The sequence below is a fragment of the Centroberyx gerrardi genome, chromosome 3 (assembly GCF_048128805.1).
Source record: "Centroberyx gerrardi isolate f3 chromosome 3, fCenGer3.hap1.cur.20231027, whole genome shotgun sequence".
NCBI classification, from domain to species: domain Eukaryota; kingdom Metazoa; phylum Chordata; class Actinopteri; order Beryciformes; family Berycidae; genus Centroberyx; species Centroberyx gerrardi.
This window is the reverse complement of record NC_135999.1, coordinates 25,132,647-25,148,676: the sequence shown is the minus strand read 5'-3', so window position 1 is coordinate 25,148,676 and position 16,030 is coordinate 25,132,647. Positions and strand designations below refer to the sequence as shown.

Sequence of the window (16,030 nt, the reverse complement as noted above, 5' to 3'; positions counted from 1 at the left end):
TGCAACTATGCAAAAAGATGTTTGTTCTCTTTTAGTTTTTCTGTTGGATTCAATTCACAAGACAATCCCAATCATGTTTGACATTATATATTTAATGCGTTAAGTGTTGAGAACCTTAAACTGGACCATGTGTTTAATTTATCAGAGTTAAATGAACAATGTTTCTGACTGATGAGACAGCCAACAGAGATTGTTTCAGCAAGACATCCTCTGTTTTGTACACTGTGAATACTGATCCTCCGACATCAAAGATAGTGTTGTTTTTCTTTGATGAACTTTTCATATGATTTTTTCTGATGCAAAAATAACTTGAATAAACGTTTCAAATGAGCTGCTTCCCGTTCATTCAACAAAACAAAAACAGATTTTGCCTATGGGCTTGGAACTGTTGCAACAGGTAATATGCAAGAAATGCTGAAGCGTGCAAAGTATGTTCAAATATATCTGAGGAATTATTGTTGTTTTTCACATACTTGTGCTTGTCAGAGTATGTCAGAGTTGCCATTTTTTGGGAACTTAATACCTTTACTCCACTACTTTTTAACTTGAGAAAAGCAGTATATAGTGAACATGTTCGTTTACTTATTATAATTAAATGTAGGCTATATAAAATAATTCATGTCATATCTAAGTAGAATTTCACTATTCTCAGTGTTATTCAGTCTGGGTATTCTATTTTTGCTGTTGACAAGCTGTAATAAGTTACTTACTGTATGTAGACATAATATAAAACATTATTCCTTGAAGCATAATGAGGTGTAATGTTAATACAATCATGCAAATCCTTACAGTACATTATGTTCAGACAGTTTATGGGAGGACTTTGGACAGGACTGTTGGAAAAGAGCTCCCCCAAGTGTTGAGGCAAAACACATACATCTAAGTCTTAAAACAAAACTTCTAGGTCCAAGCAGCAGATGTGTAAAACTCAGTTTGAGTTTGTTTGGACACTTGACGTCAGGATAGTCAAAAGTCAGTATCCTCTTTGTTATTATTTTTGTTATTAATACAACTTTTCACAATCATGCATTATACTGTTAATATGGCTTACGCAGAGTAAGGGTTATGAACTGCTCTATATTCTGTTGTGGAATATACTTTGTATGAAGAGGGTTATAAAGAGTTAAATTATACATAAAGTTGTGTGAATTTTGTCTTAGGTTATTCACACTGGGTTTACAGAACATAATGTCCTGTAGATAAACTGTTCTAGTAGGTTGGCCTACTTTGGATGGAATAACACATTTTGTTCATTTAGGCGGAGCCAATAAATATCACCATCATCATCATCATCATCATCATCATCATCATCATCATCAAACTTTGTCATATCGCTGCTAGTAACAAACAGAAACATTACATAATAGAAAAGTGCTGTTCTGCAACCCAAAACATAGGGGGCAGCACTTTATTAGCAAGATAGACCGTGCAGAAAATGCTAGAAGAAAAGGGCCATTCTGCATTTTCATTGGTCCTTTGCTTTAAAAACCTACGTCCCTCCAGCCAATCAGATAAGGAAAACACAGCACTACGTGCCAGCGTTGCTGGGTAGATAAAACAAAAACAACAGCGTTCGTATCAGAGTTTGGAGCTTGGACACCAGAGACGGTCAGTGATTTTATTTTGAGCTATTTAAAAGAGAGAGCAATTGAGTTAGCTAGCAAATGCATATTTCAATCTGACACTGTTGTCTATTTTAAGGTGAACACAGCGAACGATGTAGCCAAAGCTTTAAAACGAGCTAGCGAACACGAGCAGTTTGTTTTTGTTTTTCTGACGTTTAGTTTGCTAACGTTACAACAGGGAAATGTCGAGTCAACGGCCAAAGTAACGTTAACTGTAAACTGCCATTTCCGATTTTGTGTAGCGTTTGTTTTATCGTTGCAGTTAGATTAGATATGCTGCAGACAGAGGCTCGCCTTTTGACGCAGCTCTTTCCGTTGACAGTGCAGCGAACAGTTTAAGCTAACGTTAGCTATTGTTTATCAACAGAGTGACTATGAATGAATGGGGGGAGGGGTGGCTGTTGCATTACTGCATGTCTGGGCATGTTGTTAACGTAACGTTATGTCTGCATACTAAATCTGTGTTTCTCCTGCACTATTTCAGGTATCAAACTGATATTCTTTGATTTGCACCCAGTTCCGCTGCAAATTATATTTTCTATTGAAAAACATGGCAACTGACTGCGCGGCCTGGCTGAACGCAAACCCCGTTGGTGAGTGTGAACCAGTCGTCTGGATTTAAATGCCTCATCAGCTGTCTCTGATCTGGGGCACTGGGGCTGTTTCATGCGGAAGTGGTTGATTGCTTGCAGTGCCTGCAGTCTTACTGATGTTGAAGTCACCATTGATTTGATTCTGTTGTTTACCCTACATTTTGTGGGAGATAACCTATATCAAATCCAGCAATGCCTGCCAAAACTGACAATGCAAATTCAAACGGTGCAATTAAGTCCCTCTGTTGTGGGACATATTGATGATCACAACCACAAAAGGAGTCAGAAGTTACTTGCTCAGTGTTGATTTACTCAAACACAAATTCACCCCCCCATTCCTCTAAATCCAACAGAGGCCGAGGACCTGAGTGACTCCTTTGTATCTGGCGATGAAGACAACGGAGGAGCAGTGACTGCCACCAAGAACATCAACAACGAGATCAATGGCAACTGGCTGCCCTCCTCCACCAGCAGCATCCACGAGGCGCGTCTGAAGGCGAAGGCCAAGCGGAGGCTGAGGAAGAACTCATCCAGGGACTCCGGCAGGGGGGACTCCCTCAGCGATAATGGGGACTCAGTCAGGGGAACGCCAGCGGCACCCACCAGTCCCAAGAGCAAGCTGCTGGACAGGAAGTCCCGGCTAGGCAAGGGCAGGGGCCTGCCAAAGAAAGGTATTACGACTGAACGTTTAAATAAACAAAGAAATAGTTTTGACGAAGGTAATTGTGATAATGTTGTGTCATGTGTTGGACTCATATGGCATTGGCAACACTGTGATTTTGTACTGTACTTGCTGCCTAAATGATAATGTGTTGAACTCTAGTGTAGAGAGGAAAACCTCTCATTGCAGCTGATTTGGTGTGTGAACCACATGGTCTGGAAGGCCTATATGGCTGTGTGACCTACTGTTGTCATCACCTGGTGACTTGCCGTTTAGCAGCAGTAAACCAATTAGCATGTAAACAAATGGCAAGGTGATCTTGAGCAGCTCACACCCACTTAAACGCACTCTTCTCTTTCCTTGGCATCTGCTTGGTCAGGCTTTTCTGGAATTTTCCACTAGAGGCCAAATAATAATCTTGGTTAGGTGTGTCTGTACTAGAACTTACTTTTCACAAATGCATGTTGTAAATATTCCATCTTTAAACTTCTGTGAGTGCCTGCATGGAAACCTGACTTTGATTTTAGAGGAAAGTGGGGTTTGGTGACCGTTTTAAGGTCTATATAGGATTTGTCCTTTTGTGTTTATTTGAATTAGAGTTGTAATCTGTTGCCTTTTGCATAGCAGAAGTGAGGTGATTATTCATCAAAGGGCACAGTGATAGCTGTAGATAAGTGCATTATTATTCTGTTGGACCCTAGTGATAACAGCATTAGGGAATCAGCTGAAACATGGTGTAATGATTTACTAGTAACTCTGTGACTGCTTATGCAATTTGCATATCAAGCCAAAGATATGACCGTGCACCTCTGACCCAACTTCTCGTCCCCCAACTACCTTTTTAACACTAACGCATCACAAAATTATGAGGAGAACAGAAGGTGGTGTGCGTCAATCATCTTCCAAAGGGCCAGCTGTCACTCACTGCGGGTCTTCATTTGGTGATGTCAGCGTGCGATTCCCACGCACACACGCCCCCACACAGCAGCAGAATCCGTGTTCTGCAGCAGCAGTACAGTCGAGTCACTTTGCTTTTCCTTTAGGCGGTGGAACTGGAACTAGAGCAGTTTCTCTGGGCATGCCGTCAGCCCATTTTTCTGGTTATGCAACAGAACTGCCACGCCGCTGGAGTCCTGCAATTTGAGCGTTGTGTTCCTACATTGAAAGTTCATCATGCATTGCAGTTTTTGAACTTTTGCGGGCGAGGGCAGTGAATGTGTGGAGTCTCCCAGCGAGGGCAAGCTTGGAGTACACAATGTTTCGTGCTGAAATGGGATGGGTCTTAAGGAGGGTTTAGAACATGTCATACAAGCTGCTTTGGTTTTGGGCTTCTTAAATTGTTTGCAATCTGTTGGTGCTGACCTGAGACCCAACAGATGTTTGTTTGTGTAACACTCATGAACCCGTCATCCCTTCCTAATCTATGGATTACATCACCAGCAGTTTGGCCCTAATGTTGTTCAAAAACACAGCTTGGGAAGTGGTACAGATTACACACAGATATGTGTAAAACCACATAATATTGGTAATATTAATATTACATTAATCATAATATTAATTTATTTACGTTACTTCACTAGACCAAACGTCAGGCCTTATATTGTTTTCTAGAGCCCAGAGTTTTTCTCTCTCAGATCATATAGTCAGATAGAGGGTGGTATTGTAGCTTTGTGGTTAGAGAGACCGTCCTGTAACTGTAAGGTCGCAGGTTTGATCCTCACCATTTTGATCGGAGCAAGACACTTAGCCCCTACCTGCACACTCGTTGTACTTTCCTCGTAAGAAGAATATCAGCTAAAAGCCAAAAATCTGGCAAATAAAAAAAAAAACGGAACTTAAGATGTTCCAGTGCTGAACATCAGCATCGTCTTTCTGTTTCCATGTCTCTGTGATATTTTGATACGTGACATCATGCTCTCTAGCCCTCGCTGCCCACCTCCCCATGTCTGCTGTGAAAAGGCTTTTGAAGGTGTTTTTCAGGGGTTATATTTCAGGGTGCTGAAGGCATCCTGTCAGAAGGGAGCCTCATGCTCTCAAAAGCTTTGACTGAGCTCTTGTTCAACAGTAACAGTATGTCTAAGCTGTTCCTTTTCTAAAACAACTCATGTTTCAGGTAACCAGGATATGTGGGCCACTGAATCTTTTGATGCCCTTGTTTTTTGCCTCATTGCCTTAACATGAACAGTTCTGATATTATAAAATATCTAAATACGGCCTGACCTTTGTCCGCAGGTGGAGCCGGAGGCAAAGGTGTGTGGGGCCGGTCCGGTGAAGTGTATGAGCCGGAGGAGGTAGATGTGAAAGACCCCAATTATGACGAAGCTCAGGTACGAACTGTGCTGTTGATAATCTACATCTGCATAATATATCAAGCAATGTCCGAAATTAACTTTTTGGCTCACTTGCCAAAGGTTGGTAAACTATAATTTTTTTCCCTAGAAATATGTCACCCTACACGTTTTGCGTGTAGAATCGAATACTGAGTGTTAATTTCAAAATTAATCACTCACATATACAGTGGATCAAGATTGTAATGCATCATGAGGTGTGACAGAATTCAAAATACTGTATATCAGAGAGCGTTTTGAAGCGTAGTTTCAAAGTCTGAGAACAAGCAAAGACCAAAAACTGTGTAACACTTGCATTCAACTGAATGCAAGTGTTACACAGTTTTTGGTCAGTTATTGTCTGAAAAAATCACTGGCCAGTGTGGCGGGTGGCCATTATTGATTTAGACCTGGAATGCGATCCAAAGCAGTGGTAATTATTTCTTGTCAATGCCCCCTTTGTTGTGTTTGACAGGAAAACTGTGTGTATGAGACAGTGGTCCCTCCGCTGGATGAGAGGGACTTTGAGAAGACTGTTACCCCCATAGTGCAAGAGTACTTTGAGCATGGCGACACAAATGAAGTAGCGGTAAGTGCTTCAGATCCTGCAGGAAACAGCCTGTCAATAGACTCGTCCTCATCTCTCACTGAAATTCTAATCTACACAGAATAACCATATTTGTAGAGCACTTTTCATGCCAAACTGCTTTTTCATAAAGTGCTATGAAATAGTGCTGAACAATTAATCAGACAAAGTTAATTTCTAAACTCATCAAACTCAGTAAATCCTGCACACTGACATCTATTTTTTTTCACTTTTCCTTAAACAATTTTAAAGTTCTAAAAAATGTATGACAAGGAAAACTTGTGATGATATGAATCGCAGTTTACATCGCAATTGCAATATTCTGTGAAATAATTGCAATTAGATTTTTTTGTCAATATCTTTCAGCCCTACTGTAAAAATAATGTGAATCAAAAGATAAGACTGCATGCTTAAAGATTAAGCCTGCGCCAAGTTAAAACCTTCTTCCACCTCCAGGAGCTGCTGGGGGAGCTGAACCTGGGCCCCATGCGGAGCGGGGTGCCCTCGCTGGCGGTGTCTCTGGCCCTGGAGGCCAAGGCCAGCCACCGGGAGCTCACCTCCAGGCTGCTGGCCGACCTGTGCGGGCCCGTTCTGACCCGCGGTGACGTGGAAAGCTCCTTCGACAGGTTGCTCCAAGAGCTCCCAGATCTGGTGCTGGACACACCCGGAGCTCCGCAGGTGGGTAGTCTGAAAGGGATTGGAGATTTGTGTGTGTGTGTGTGTGTGTGTACGCCTGCAGTTCAGTGAGCAAGTACAGTTGTTAATGAACGTTTTATTAATGTCTGTATGCATGTTATACTGCTTGTATATAAAACATGAGGATAATTCACTTTAAATTCAGTGAGTTAAGGATGTGGATTTTCTTAAAAAATCAAAAATTTAATTGGAAATATTATGCTGGAGTTACCAATTTGCAAAAGAAAAAAAAGTCCAAAGGCTTTGCCATTTATGTTAATTGCAATCTCATGATGCAAGTCATATTTCGAATTTAGTGAATTGGCCACCCTCATATGTTTGTACTGTATGTATTGTTGTTCAGAGAGAATATAGTTCAGTTGCTCAGGAAGGCAAATATCTGCATGTACTGCGCATAATATTTACACAAAGCAAACACCTGCGGCTGTCCCCATCCTTTTTCTCATGTATGTTTTTGGAGATTATATCTGTGTGTTATCATCTAGAACATGTAGACATACTGATCACCACTCCAGTATTGAGGGGCCACCTGAAAAAAGGCGTGTTACAGGGCGCTGTGGTGACATTTTTACCAAAGAGCATATGTACACCTAAATATACATTTTTATTTTTTTACATTTTAGGCAGTTAGTTGACGCTCTTATCCAGAGCAACTTACAATGATTGCAACAGTGCATAAAATGCTTTGATTCCCAAATTACCGACATCGCAAGCAATTAATAGTAAGGAATGCAAGATTGAGAATATCCATGACAATATTTCTGTGGCCCTTGAATGGGGAAAAAATTTGGGAACACGGAAAGTTATAAGCATGATCTATGGAAAGAACTGTAACTGCTCATTCCCTCTTTTATCCCACGGTGCATGCGCACTCCTCTTTTCAATTTTGCAGTTAACTCATGTTTAGGTAATCATGTTTAGGCATCTGCTATGAAAGTGGTGACTCTGGAGCGCTGGCTCACCCGACAGCTAGTCCCATTACAGTAAACACAAAAGACTCTTCAGGCACGTCAGCTGAAAGTATCGTTTCTGTGTGAGGTGTTTGCTCATGTTAAACCTTCACACTGTCTGCGGCGGAGCGCAGGGGAAGAACACTGTGGTTTGACGTGTGTGTGGGTGAACTAGCGTGTGTATTTCAGCTCTTTCCTTTCAGCCTGCACAGACATGAGATCTCTGGCCATTGTCTCTCTGCGCCGGCAAAATGCTAGCTCAGCGTAGGAGGCTAAAAGGGTTATTCATCCTCCTCTCCCCACCCCTCCTTTCACACTGTCTCACTTTCTCTCGCTCTGTCATTTCTGTCCCACTCTCATTTCTCTGTTGTTTTAAAGGGGCATTATGCCTCTGCCCTGCCCCCACCTCTCTCCCTCTGGTTCCCACTCTCAAACTGCACACACACACACATACACTGCACACTCCTCTCTTTCTCCTCATGTGCCTGCCAGTCTAGCCACAGCCACAGGTCAGATGAGATGGAGCTGCCTCTCGTCTGTACAGAAACAATGGCCGCTGACGAGCGCAGGCTTTGTCCAGACCAGAAGAGCAAAGCCAGCTCTTTCGTTTCCCTAAATCATTGGCCCATACTACTGTAAACAAACACACATACACACACACGTGCCCATGAGGCCACTGTCAGTCATCTGTCCTGTCAGTGGTTTTGAGGGGCCTCCAGTCCTTCAAAATGAAAGTTATTTACGTGTTGTTTCTATGACGCATCACACAGACAATTCAGAAGTAAGACCTGTTAATATTTGCAAGTCTTTGCCAGTTTACTTAACAAGATTTTCACAGCAAATGCCACACCGTTTTCCTAATCATCTGTAAATGTTTATTCCATGGTGCAAACTTGCAGCACCCTTGAGTAAAAGAGAGAGAGAGATTATATTTTAGCTGCCAAATGTATTTAAATCATGCATGAAAGTTAGGCCCATGACATGTGGCTGCAGTCCAAATCTGTCACCTTTTTGATTTCCTGGTAACACACAGTAAGTCCTCTGTGATTATTTTGACTGCGCAGCAAACTTGGCAAGCAAAATACCAGGCCTACAGAGGCTTGAACCTGATGAGTCAAGCTTCCCTTGACCTGTGCTCTCTGGGAGGGTCACTCCCCAGCCTGACGAGGCGTTATGCAATTTGTTTTGGATTGTTTACATTTTCCCCCCCTCTTGTATTTGCCTTCCAGCTGGTGGGCCAGTTCATCGCGCGGGCTGTCAAAGACCAAATCCTGTCCAAGAGCTACATCGAGGGCTACAAAGGCAGAGTTGACTGTGAACACGCAAGGTACGCTGTTGTTTGCCAAGCCCCCGCGCCCATACTTCCATTTTTTTTCCTTTCATGCTGCAATCATGAAAATCTTCAGAGATTATGTCAGGGTTTTTTAACAGGCTGTCCGTGGGTGGGATCATATTGACTGCTCAAGCTGGTGGTGGAGAGTGCTTTAGTCGATGAAGAGATTGTGTAAGCAAGCCTCTCTATGAGACAAAGTACGTTTAATTAAATGAACCATGTATAGGGATAGTTTACTTCTTCAGGTAGAGCAGTGAGGGTGTGCAAGAGCAGGAGACTCTGATGTTCTCTTTGAGGTTTGGACTTATGCAGGTCCATAAGAATCAGAAATTATTAAAGAGATAGGGAAAGATTTTAGGATATTGCAAGGATTATTTAACATACAGTATGTGTGGAAAAAATTTTGCATTTTACACACAGCGGCACAATCAGTTGCAAGTTGGGAAGAGGGACTAGTAATGAATGTAGCAAAAATTAAAGTTGGAATGTGATAAGGGGATGTTGCTGTCCCCCCCCCCCCCCCCCCCCCACAAACCTTGCGTGTCTTTGTTCCTGCAGGGCGGCACTGGACCGGGCAGCGGTGCTGCTGAAGATGAGTATGGGAGGTCTTCGCATAGACAACCTGTGGGGGACGGGCGGGGGCCAGAGACCTGTCACACAGCTCATCAAAGAGGTGAGGTCAGAGGTCAAACAAGAGGCAGACTGGAGAGGACACCAAGCAGGCCAAACTTCTATCAGCCATGGTTGTCTGATAACCTGATCTTCAGGTTACACCTGGACCCTTCTTGAACTAACCTATCTTCTTACCCTTCTTAAACTTAAAAAAAAAAAAAAAAAAATGTCAACGAATGCTACTTATTCCTATTAAAAGTCTTAACTGATGAAGACTGTGATGCACAGTTGGTTTCACTACTGTTGACAAAATGTACTATTGTAAGTCGCTTTGGACAAAAGCGTCTGCTAAATGACGTAATGTAATGTAACCTGTCTCATATATACTTGTTTTTTTTTTCAAATGCAGTGGGACTAATGATTGTTGAACCATCAAAATTTTGTGTTATAAAGCTCTTTATATGAATCAGTAATTTCTGTGCAAACGCTGCTCCAAATTTTATTGATGCAGCACTCTTTGTTTAAGTAAAAGAGTTCTCAGGTCTTTTTCCCTCTAATGCACTACACCAAATGACTGTTTTTAGTTCTTTAGAGTTTTACCTCTCTGGCTTACCGCTTTTGAGGACAGGGGATTTTTAAGATCACCGGGTGTGGTGCAGTGATTGGTAATAACACCTCTTCTTCTGCTGAGAGAGCTTTAACAGAGCTAGCAGTGCAAGCCTTCCCTTTTATTATAGCTGATTGTCTAATATACTGTTTTCACAGCTCTTTGTAGCTGCAAGAAAAAGTGTATTTCAAACCTCATTTCTTCTTATTATCATAGGTTAATTATTGCCATCATCTTTGTTCTGTCCCGTCAGATGAACCTGCTGCTGAAGGAGTACATCCTGTCTGGAGACAGCAAGGAGGCTGAACGATGCCTGAGAGACCTGGAGGTTCCTCATTTCCACCACGAGTTTGTCTATGAGGTAAAGACTGTGCTGAAATTGGTGGGTAAAAAACAGTCCACAGTGAATCTGCACCTACAGCACCAACCGGTGCTGTAGGTGCAAATTCCAGTGGCAAGGGGAGCTTGCTCTCACCAATGGAAGAAACCTCCTCAAACTGAGATACTGGAATACAACAAGACCATGTTTATTCTACATCCCACCAACGAAATGCTGTGTGCTCAGGTGTAACGGTGCAAAATGTTTTTGCAGTACAAAGACAGTACATGGGGCACAACAGCTGTAGAGAATCAGCATAAGGAATGGAAGACATGATGAGTATGGGTGTGCTTTTTACATCAGTCTACACATATACACATACATTTAGATATGTTGCATACATACAGTATGTAGTTGGTCTGGTGTGGAATATACGTGTTTTTTGTATTCCAATATCTCAGTTTGAGGAGGGTTTTTTTTTCCATTGGTGAGTGCGAGCTCCTCTTGCATCTAGTTATCATGAAATTGATGAATATAATCTTGCTTTGCTTTGCTACTAGCAGACACACAAAGGTTATGAGTATTTATCCAAGGTTGTGAATATCTATCTGATTTTCCTCAGGCAATCATCATGGTCTTGGAATCCAAAGGAGAGAAAACATTCAAAATGGTTCTGCAGCTACTGAAATTTCTCTGGGTGTCCTCCATCATCACTGTGGACCAAATGAGAAGGGTAAAGCGCCACCTGGTGTTACAGTCACGCATCTAGCCAGCCATCTACTTGCAACAGCTCAGTTGTTTACAGGCCTATTGCAAGACACCGCTCAATATACCATCAATGTCTTTTTTTTTTGTGTGTGTGTAGGGCTATGAAAGAGTTTACATGGACATTGTTGAAATCAACATCGATGTCCCTCGAGCGTACTTCATCCTGGAGCAATTTGTTGACCAGAGTTTCAGTGCGGGAGTCATTGATGAAAAGTTAAGGGATCTTTGTCCCTGTCGGTAAGTGCACATACTGGATTAGAAAATATTAAAATATGCAGGGATATTTTTTTTTCCCCAGACACACAACTCACACTCATTTCTGACAGGAGATGGGTGTTTTCCCTTATGTTTTGTGTTTGTAATCACATCCTTAAATATTTCAACCAATCGGTTAAAAGCAAATGAACAAGTGCTCTTGTGTTTACCATAACTTGCATGTTTGTTTGTTTTTTCTCTTTTCAGGGGCCGAAAGAGATTTGTGAGCGAGGGAGACGGCGGTCGCGTGAAACTTGAAAGCTACTGAGGAGCCCTTTTATGTGCCAGATTTCCCGAAAAGTGGAGGAAAAAGCTACTTTTTACTTGGCGTATTTTTGTCATAATAGTCGGGTACTATTTTTTTCCCTTCTAACAGTCAAATGAATGTACATTTCTGAAACAGGGGTGGGGTAAAAAAAAAAACGGCACTTTCTATTAAAATTGAAGACAAGTAGATCACTTTTTTCCAAGGTGTTTCAATATATGACATAAGCTAACCTATAAAGTGCCACACCTCTCAGTGTCAGTCATTCCATGTTGTTTTTTGTAGAGTATTTTCTTGATTTCACTGCCACTCCTTTTCTGTTTTCTAGAAAGCAGTGTTTGTACAGAAATGACTGGTTTGTGTTAAGAGCTTTATAACAGGGTAAAACAAACTAAGGGGGGCACGTTGGTTCAAAGCAATACTGGCTCCCTAACTGGCTGCTGTTTCTATGCTGTGCTTGACTTTTTTTTTCTTTTTACCCTTTAAATCACACAAAGATGTCATTACTGAAGGCAACAAGACAATAGTACAGTGCAAAAAAAAAAAATACCAGTTGGGATAATTTCACAAAATGGTGTTCAGAGTGTTTATTTTTATATTTGGGGAATACTGGTTTGTGAAATGTACCAAGTATTGCTCCTTGTTTGTTCAATAAATCACTATTAAATAATCTAAGACTTGTGTTTTGTGAATGTCAGAATATTAACACTGGAACCCAAATGTTGAGACTGAAGTTCTTTTTGCTCTGCCCTTATTAACTTAGGGAGGTTGCCTATTTTACCTTTTAAAAAGAAAACAACTGAGCAGAGATTTTGTTTTTTGTATATTTTATGCCAAATTACAGTAGATTGCTACAACATGCAACTGTAATATTACAATCCAACCATGTAGAAGAAATTGACCTGTAAGTCTAAGCCCTACTAATGACACTGATCATTCAAAGTTGAACCTTTTTATTAAAAAGCAAAAATGAGTAGCCTAATGAGCTAGACCTCCCATCCACCTACAGCAAGACTCTTGGTCAAAATGTGGTTAGGACCGGGCAAAAGGATTATCCCTCTGGAACCTCGGGGGTGGGAGGTTTCTTCCAGTTTAGCAACACTTCAGCCTTATGTAACACTTAACAATAACTTAACAGGATTGCACTTAACTGTCCATAGGGATACTTGATATGTTAACAGTGCTAGCGCTGGATTTTTGCCATCCATCTAAAGAAACTGTTGTGATGACTTGACTCCATTGGGAGTCTCTCCCAATTCTCCTCCATTGGGCTTCTACTGCTCCTTCGATGCCAGTTCCTGCTGTTTGACGGCCTCTTGAGCCTCCATCTGCATCTTTTCCAGTTTCTCTAGAGTGACTGACTTGAGAGGGAGCAGCTTGGGCTTACACAGAATCATGGTAGGAACATCTTCCATGGAAAGCTGCCCTGTGGATATTGCCAGAAAAAACAAAGAGACGTCAACACCGCCATAATTGATCACAGTCGTACAACTAAACTTGGCAAAGAGAATGTTTAAAAGAGATTTGGTTGGATTATGGCCATATTTCACAAAAGCCTCCAGCACAATACAAATACAAATGTTTTCTTTCCAAATAGACTTTTCAAATAAGTAGCAGAAGATGAAAAAGTGTTATGGCACAACACCACTGACAAGGTGCTTGGAATGGGCAGCTAACACTGAAAAAGAGTAACTTCCAGCAACACTTGCAGTACTGGGAACAAATATTCGAAGGCCACGTGCCGAAACGCGTCGGCTTTACTAATAAATATTTGTTCTCAGTACTGCAAGTGCTACTCTTTTTCAAATAAGTAGCATAAACATTTATCAACATGAGTGCCAAGCAGGCCTGTAGCTAATTTAAATTTGCAGCATACAAGTAGCCTGCAAGCCCCTATATGGTACATGGAAAGTCACAAAACAGAGCAATGGGTCCAATCTGTTCCATTTGTAGGCTTCTTGGTTCTCAGCAGTGTCAAATGGCTCCAATGCTCACCAATTCTCTATTTTCTGTAGTACTGACGGTCAGTTTTTACACATCAGTGCTAGTGGTACAGTCAGATTTGTCTCACTACATGGGATATTTTGTCCTTTCCCACACATCTGGTGCTTAGTGCTACTGGTACATGTAAAAGGCATTACAGTTTTAACACTGCAGCTGGACTGTGCAATCCAGCTGTTGGTACTGAGCCTGTTTCACAACTTAATACATCTCAACTTTGTTTATACTGCAACAATGGCAGTGGTGGTGAGCTGGTGAAAGAGACTGTGAAGAGGCAGCACACAACACTGAGAACCCAGTGCCTGGTTTTGTGAGCGCAAACAGTTCCCATGTTGTAGTGGGACCAACAAACACACCGTTGTTTGTGACTACTGCTGGCCAAATAGCTAACGGCTGCTGTACTAACCTTGTTTAGGCAAAACTTCTCTGAATATTGACTTGACTTCAGGCATTGTGTCTTCTGAGTGTGTAATTGCTGAAAGGTAGCAAGACAAATTAGTTTATTACGTTAGCATTTTTATCTCCTAGCTAGAATTAACTGGGGAATAGCACTGAATTCAACAATTCAAAAGTTATTCTAAAGGGTAAGGACAGTTGACTCTGTATTTGTGAATGTAGGCCGCTCTCTCACAAGGCTAGAAACCAAAGATTTGAAAGATCATCAAGATAGGTGCTGCTCCATTAATACTGAATGGGAAATATGTTGGGTATTCCTCCATTGATAATGAATGGTGAATTGAACTGACATATCCATGAACCATTGTAACATATCCATGAAATGCAGGACTCCACTACATAGTGGTGGTAGCATCATTTACATCATTCTAGCCTCCCATCCTGTCGCACAGTGCATCTTCCCAGCATTTCCAAACTACCAAGAGGCATGAGGATGCTGTCTGGGGCACGAGCTTGGTCTGCAGTTTATTTAGTTTAGTATATCTAATTGCACAATGATGAAACATAGAAGTAAAGTGAAGTGATTAAAAAATCAGAAATACAGAGGCAAAAAACAGAAACACAGAAGAGCAAAAAAAAACCCAACATATTTGTGGTCAGATAAAAAATAGGACTTAGAAAAACATTTCATCTCAAATCATGGAAGCCGCCATCTTTACGCACACTGGTCATAATCTGACAACTGGCATCACTGCTGTCCTCTCGTTTGTATCTATGGACCATTATATTACAATATGTTGAATGTTCACTCATGAGTCTGACGATACTATGCTAACCACTGGGGTAGCCAAACGTATTTGAGGACAATTGCAATTGCCAATTTATTTTTTCACTCTATTCAACATGATGGTTTCGATGCAGCGTTAGGTAACAGTATCTTGCTCTGATTACATTAACGTTATAAGTTATCCTTACAGCTAGGTGACTGACAGAGTGATAGGACTAACTTAAAAGCAGACACTGGCAACGTTATGGCCAACTAGCTTAAAGGTAACGTTAGCTAGGTTTACCGTTAGCACTGATATAGTAAACAAATAGCTAATTTGCCAATATCAGTTCAGCTGATATCAGCTGTTAGCGCTAGTTACTACTTCTAACACTACACATCGATATCATTCTATTATTGTATATGCTCGAATAACCTTAATCAAAACATTATCTAAATATTGGAAAATCCCACCTTTAGCACCAGGCGAAGATTACAGCGGTTGTCAAGCCAACACTTCCGTGAGAATCACGTGACCTTCTTCTGTGCTTTGGTTTCCAGGTGCGGTGCTTTACTGCCATCTGGAGGCGATTCAAGGGACAATTCACCCTCATAAACTCAAGACAACCTTTTGTTTCCCCATTTGTCTCATATGGAATGCCTGAAATATAATAGAATATTATAATAGTGTAATATTTGCTTATGTCTAAAATGCACTTAAGGATTCACGTGGTTCTTTTTTGTAAGGGTTATTAGTAAAATAAAAGGAAATCATGAGTTTTTGAGGAGTATTATGTTGTCAATCATTACATGCACAGCAGGCTCCTAGATATTATCGCATTTTTGCATGCCAGTCATTTCAAATTTTGCTTTCAAAAACGGACTCACTGATTACATTAACTTCTAAGCCCTAAGCTATTCTTTTTTTGTACACTCTACTTGAATATTAGTTAATTTACATCATAGTTGGTGACTAATATAGAAAGTCACAGCAAAACTATATTGTCCCAATAAGTCCGGAATATGACAGCAACATTATAGTGATATCATAGGAGATTTTAAAAATACTATAAAATACGATGAACTCACTATTGAGCACAAACAGATAAATAAGTCCGTATAGGGATATAATGTGAATATTGTAGTGATTTTTCGTTTAGAATTGGCCTTTATTCATTTACACTAGGAATTTCGCAGCAGCCTCCCCAATAATCACATATTATAAAGGTCAGAATAAATCTACACTCCATTAATAGTGTATATGTGCATC

The 16,030-nt window shown here is 41.0% G+C and overlaps 1 protein-coding gene across 2 annotated transcripts; it reads left to right on the top strand.

Moving 5' to 3' along the window:
- The first annotated feature begins 1,552 nt into the window (after positions 1-1,552).
- pdcd4b (programmed cell death 4b) lies at positions 1,553-12,267 on the top strand. 2 transcript variants are annotated; one of them, XM_071899133.2, is made up of 12 exons: positions 1,553-1,608; positions 2,110-2,218; positions 2,572-2,889; positions 5,112-5,206; positions 5,682-5,795; positions 6,249-6,470; positions 8,668-8,765; positions 9,330-9,444; positions 10,244-10,351; positions 10,932-11,042; positions 11,175-11,314; positions 11,540-12,267. In XM_071899133.2, the coding sequence occupies exons 2-12, from the start codon at positions 2,176-2,178 to the stop codon at positions 11,598-11,600; spliced, it is 1,425 nt and encodes a 474-aa protein (XP_071755234.1). In that variant the 5' UTR covers positions 1,553-1,608; positions 2,110-2,175; the 3' UTR covers positions 11,601-12,267. The 2 variants fall into 2 exon arrangements, with proteins under 2 accessions (XP_071755234.1, XP_071755235.1); XM_071899134.2 differs by lacking the exon at positions 1,553-1,608 and adding an exon at positions 1,678-1,701.
- Positions 12,268-16,030: the final 3,763 nt, after the last annotated feature.

Excerpts from the sequence above, each read along its gene's own strand:
- pdcd4b (XM_071899133.2), top strand. The coding sequence starts at position 2,176 with ATGGCAACTGACTGCGCGGCCTGGCTGAACGCAAACCCCGTTG. Across the intron at positions 5,207-5,681 it reads CCAATTATGACGAAGCTCAG|GAAAACTGTGTGTATGAGAC; the intron begins GTACGAACTGTG and ends TGTGTTTGACAG. Across the intron at positions 6,471-8,667 it reads ACACACCCGGAGCTCCGCAG|CTGGTGGGCCAGTTCATCGC; the intron begins GTGGGTAGTCTG and ends TTTGCCTTCCAG.